Here is a 4715-nt window from a genome sequence, read left to right on the forward strand (position 1 = left end):
TGGTATTAACGCTGAGTGGAAATCAGATGCTGCATACAAGACAGATGATCTTTGTTACAAAGAACCAGAGATGGTAAGTATCGCCTCTGGGTCACAGGTCCCAGCCAAAATTCACTTAGACACATTCCAGAGAGGAAGCAGTTTGAAGAATGAGGGTCAGATTCAGTCACTCCTACTGTTTTAGTTGATGAAGACATCTTTGCACTTCCCATGTAAAATAAGTTGTGGCAGGAGCTGTTAGCCATTCCCAAGTAGGGCTGCAGTTTAGCAACGGATGAAGACAGGCATGCACATAGGCTTCAGTTAGTATGATTTAGGATGCCTACTTGATTAGTCACACATGGAAAAAATACAGACCAAAAAGCCAAGTCATCTGTACACACTGGAATTTAAGTATTTATTTAAAAAGTAAACCTTTGGGCACATTGTAAAAATACGAAGGAGAATCCATTAGATTAAGCAGTCAGAAGCCAGCAATATTACAAGCTGTTTACATATCAACATTTACATTAATTTAAAAACAAGCAACATGTCACCAACAGGTAGAACCTACTTCAAAAGTTGAAAAAAATCATCAAGTTGGCTTTTGAAAGATACACGTTTACCACATGGGTGAACATGGGTTTAGTTACTCAGTTTAAATCCCCTCTTGCACTCAAATGTTGTCTTCAGATTATACAAGCGGATAGCTAGCAGCTGTTGCTATTCCACAGTGGTTCTTCCTGTCCTTGGCCATGTAGATATATCCTTTGTCACCCCACTTCTCACCCCAGCTGAAAACAGAAGGGATTTGTTTTCAGATTCACAGAAGACCTGCTTACATCTCGCCCCCAGTAAGTGTTGAAATTGAAAAACTGCTGCCTTCCACATTTGTGGAGAAAAACCAAGAGAGCCACAGCCAAACTGAAGTGTTTTCCAACAATTAAGTGTGTGTCAGAGAGGCACACCAAGTTCACAGAAAGAGAGGGTGCAGCCATCCTCTTTGCTAGGTGGAAACCTTGATGTGCAAACCTGGATTACAGGCGCCTGGAACTCAGACAGTGCTCCCAGCCAACCTGAAGGGAGGACCAAGACTGCACGCAGCATTTGAGGGTGGTGCCTCATTAACACTGAGAACATAAGGCAAGCTCATGTGATGTGCCCTTTGGCACTAATTTACTGTTTTCCCTCCAACCTAGGTGGTAACTCAAAGGGTAGCACTAGAACTTTACACTATTCCACTCAAGTGAGCAGTGCTCTGCTTCCAGAAAATACCCCGTACACCTCCACAACCTAGTTTGCTTCTGCTCCACCACTAACATCTACTAGCTTCCTAGGCTCTTCCAGTACTAACCTCCCTTGAATTAAGTGAAAAAAAAAAAGAAAAGCAGAAGAATGAGTTTACTGCTTTGGGCCTACTTTATCAGACCAGCAGCAGCATGAGTCAGGTTTAACCTCTGCCTATGATACAGTCCAAGAACAGTCTCCAGGTTTTGATTACTATTGTCTCCCCATCCCCACTACAAGTGGCAAACTATGGTCTCTTCTTCCTCTACCCCCAAAGGGGTAGAAGGCAGAGATCTTACCTGTTCTTAACAATCCAGTATTTCTTTCCATCCACATCTTCCCCCTGAAAGCCATAGCCTACAACCAGAACACCATGGTCCAGGTCTTCACTGCTGCAGTCTGGTTCATAATAGATACCTGCAGAGACAGAAGTTCACACGTGAACAAGCTCACCTTCAGGAAACCCTTCTCCCTCACCATACGTTCTGCCTATTTCATATGAAATGTTGCACAGCTTTGAGAGTCAGAAAGGAGCTTTAAGTGTATTGTGGCAGGAACTGAGAGACAAATACACACATATGCAAGAGAAGTACAAAAAGTGTGGAGAACCTGGACCAGAATTAAAAGGACCCCCGATTATGTCCTCTAGCACGGTAACACAGAAGCTTTGGTTTTTTTGAAGGTTAATAAATACTACATATTCAAAGAGTTCTCTGCATGCAAGTTGCTAACAAATCCCCACCTGACTGATAGAACTGGAATGAAGAGTGGCCTGCATCAATAGCAACAGACACCGGACCCACAGCTGCTACTGCTTTCATCAGAGCTCTTTCATGTCCTTGAGGGATGTCAACAAAGCCAGTGTCGTTAGCAGCATTGTACTCTGCCTTGTAGCGACAGTCTTCATCATCCTAAATAAAGCAAGCCCTAGTTATTACACAGTTCTCCACTTAACACAGATGAGCACAGGACTACCAGACATTCTGTGACTTTGCTGCCTTGAGAAGAGAAACTGAAGAGGATCCGATTGCTTTTTCTGTACCCCTGAAAAACTCAAAAGCAACTTTTGTGTTCTCCCTCTACTCTTCTCCTTCCAAACCACTGCTGGAGCTATGGATGGTGGTGCCCCAAAAGGAAAGCTTTACTGGGGTAAAAAACAGGACCATCACATCCTGGAACCCTGCCTCCTTTGGCAGGCAGGATAAACTACTTCTCAGGGAGGAAAGCAGCCCAGAGTGCACTAATGGGCAATGGAAGAGAGCCAAGTATTCATTAATTACAACGCAATCCAGAAACTGCTCATCGAGCAAGCACTTAAAATCCACAATTTTAGTCTGCCATGGTTCAAAAAGCTATGCAGTTGGAAGTTAGTCATCTGTATTTTATGACCTCACAGACAGTATTCATGTATTTTGTGCAGCTTCTTCACAATGAAGCCTGAACCACTGGTTCCAGTAGGATCTCTGGAAGAGCCAATATCAGGAAAAAGCGAGATTACAGGGATGCAGGTGAATAGGAACCCAAACCTAAAGGCTTCTAAGTTGCTCACAGTAACCGGCATCGCTATTGCCTATTCAGTCAACACAAAACAAGCTGCCAGGAAAGGTACTCTAAAGTGAGCAGAATTCCAGGTGGTAAGAATACCAAATCACAGGTTCCTGAATGATACCACAATTTACTACTGCTTGTCCTCTCCTGTCTGTTTAATGTTTGGAAGATCATTAGACTTTTTAAGAATGTCTTCCCATTAACTGCATTTTTGCATATTTAGTCCACAAGTAGGACTTCAGGCATTGCCAACATGTATTGTTAAAAACCAAATCACACTAGCTGAAACAATTAGCTGGCCTATGGGCAGCAATTCTGTAATAACTCAGTTATAGGAAGCTGAGTTGCATCCCTGAAACTAAGCAGCACTGCTGACAAGGGCTGGGTCCTGGTTTAGTGTCTGCCAAGATAAGGCATGACGTCCAATAGGAGGACAGCAATGAGGGGGAGGAATAAAAATACTTGCTCTAGTTTTTCCAACTGGTCTGGTAAGATTTTGACCTCAAAAGACCAGTGGAGCACATGATTCCTACTAGGGCTAGCTGTCATTCTAGTCTTCTCAGGAAAGATGCAACAGGAAGAACAGATGGTCAGATTACTACCTGGACATTTTCCTTTCTAGGTATGCGTTTCCCAACACAGGTTTGTTCACACAAAAGATGCGACACCTGCAATACAAGTTCAGCAATTACACTTACCTTTGCTGTGTACGGGTATGATTCCTCTGAATCAATTCCTCCATTGTCCTGCACATACTGGAAAGCCTGGTCCATGAGGCCACCATTGCAGCCTTGATTCCCTTCAGGGCGAGAGCAGTCCACCAGATTCTGTTCACTCAGCGAAACAAGTTTGCCAGTTTTTCTGAAGTGCTGTCCTTCAAGAGCTCCTGTTGTGCTGAAAGCCCAGCAAGAGCCACACTGACCCTGAAGCAAAAAAAAAAAAAAAAAGAAATCACAAGTTACAAATCCAGACAGATTAGGCAACTACAGTTCCCTTAACCACTGATCTAAACATGAAATACAAAAGCCACAAGCCCAACTTCAGACCCACACTCCTAGCATGTACAAGTGAAGATACTACTGCATTTCTGGTTCTTACAACACTTAGTACAGACCTCCAAAAAATTATAAAGGGGTACAGCAATTTTGTCGAAGTGGCACTTAATTTAGTAAGCTTCCACTATGCTTCATGCAACATATCTACAGTGGAAACTTCCCTCTATGGAAGCAGAGGTAGCAGTCAAGAAACTGGACCTGCAGCAGGTTAAAAACCCACCATCAGGGAATACCTGGTCTTTAACTGGAGTTACATATCCCTTCTCCCTCCAGTCTACTGATCGTGGTGCTTCCAGGAAGCTGGGCTCAAGAAACTGGGATCCTCTGTACTTCCTTTGCGATTTCTTGTGTGTGTAGCCATTCATCAGCTGTCTGAACTCCTCAGTTGTCTGAGGAAAACGCAAGACATGCAGTCACCATCTATTACACACCGCTGTTAAAAACTGTATGTTTCATGCCTCCATACATACCATGTCACCAAACTGATTCATTCCCAACTTGTAGCTGTGTTTTCCTAGTGTGTGATCCAGATTATGGACTTCAATCATCTTCAGATTCTTCTCCCACACCACTCTCCTCCAGTTTTCCTCTCTCTGAGGGGCCAGAAAACGACATACTTCAAGGAGGCAGTTCAAACAGAGTTCACTTTGCTCGCTAACTTGCCTGGCTAGGGCGTGTAAGCTCGGGAAAACCGGACTCCTGGAATGGGAAGCCTGAACGCTGTTGGAAGAGAGCCTTTTCACCACTCTCTACCAAAACCCACGCAGCGCAGGGCCGCGCGGACGCACAAACACAGAAGGCGCGCCTAGGCCGAGGGGATGGCGCCTGCCGAGCGCGGAGCAAACC

The 4715-nt window shown here is 44.3% G+C and overlaps 1 protein-coding gene across 1 annotated transcript; it reads right to left on the minus strand.

The window, feature by feature from the left end:
• Window positions 1-372: 372 nt before the first annotated feature.
• CTSL (cathepsin L) lies at window positions 373-4460 on the minus strand. Its single transcript, XM_010154632.1, has 6 exons — window positions 4340-4460; window positions 4103-4258; window positions 3513-3737; window positions 2009-2177; window positions 1566-1683; window positions 373-773 (listed from the first exon to the last, which is right to left on the minus strand). The coding sequence occupies exons 1-6, from the start codon at window positions 4415-4417 to the stop codon at window positions 674-676; spliced, it is 846 nt and encodes a 281-aa protein (XP_010152934.1). The 5' UTR covers window positions 4418-4460; the 3' UTR covers window positions 373-673.
• Between the last annotated feature and the right edge of the window lie 255 nt (window positions 4461-4715).

The sequence above is a fragment of the Eurypyga helias genome, unplaced genomic scaffold (assembly GCF_000690775.1).
Source record: "Eurypyga helias isolate BGI_N326 unplaced genomic scaffold, ASM69077v1 scaffold43836, whole genome shotgun sequence".
In the NCBI taxonomy this organism is placed as follows: Eukaryota; Metazoa; Chordata; class Aves; order Eurypygiformes; family Eurypygidae; genus Eurypyga; species Eurypyga helias.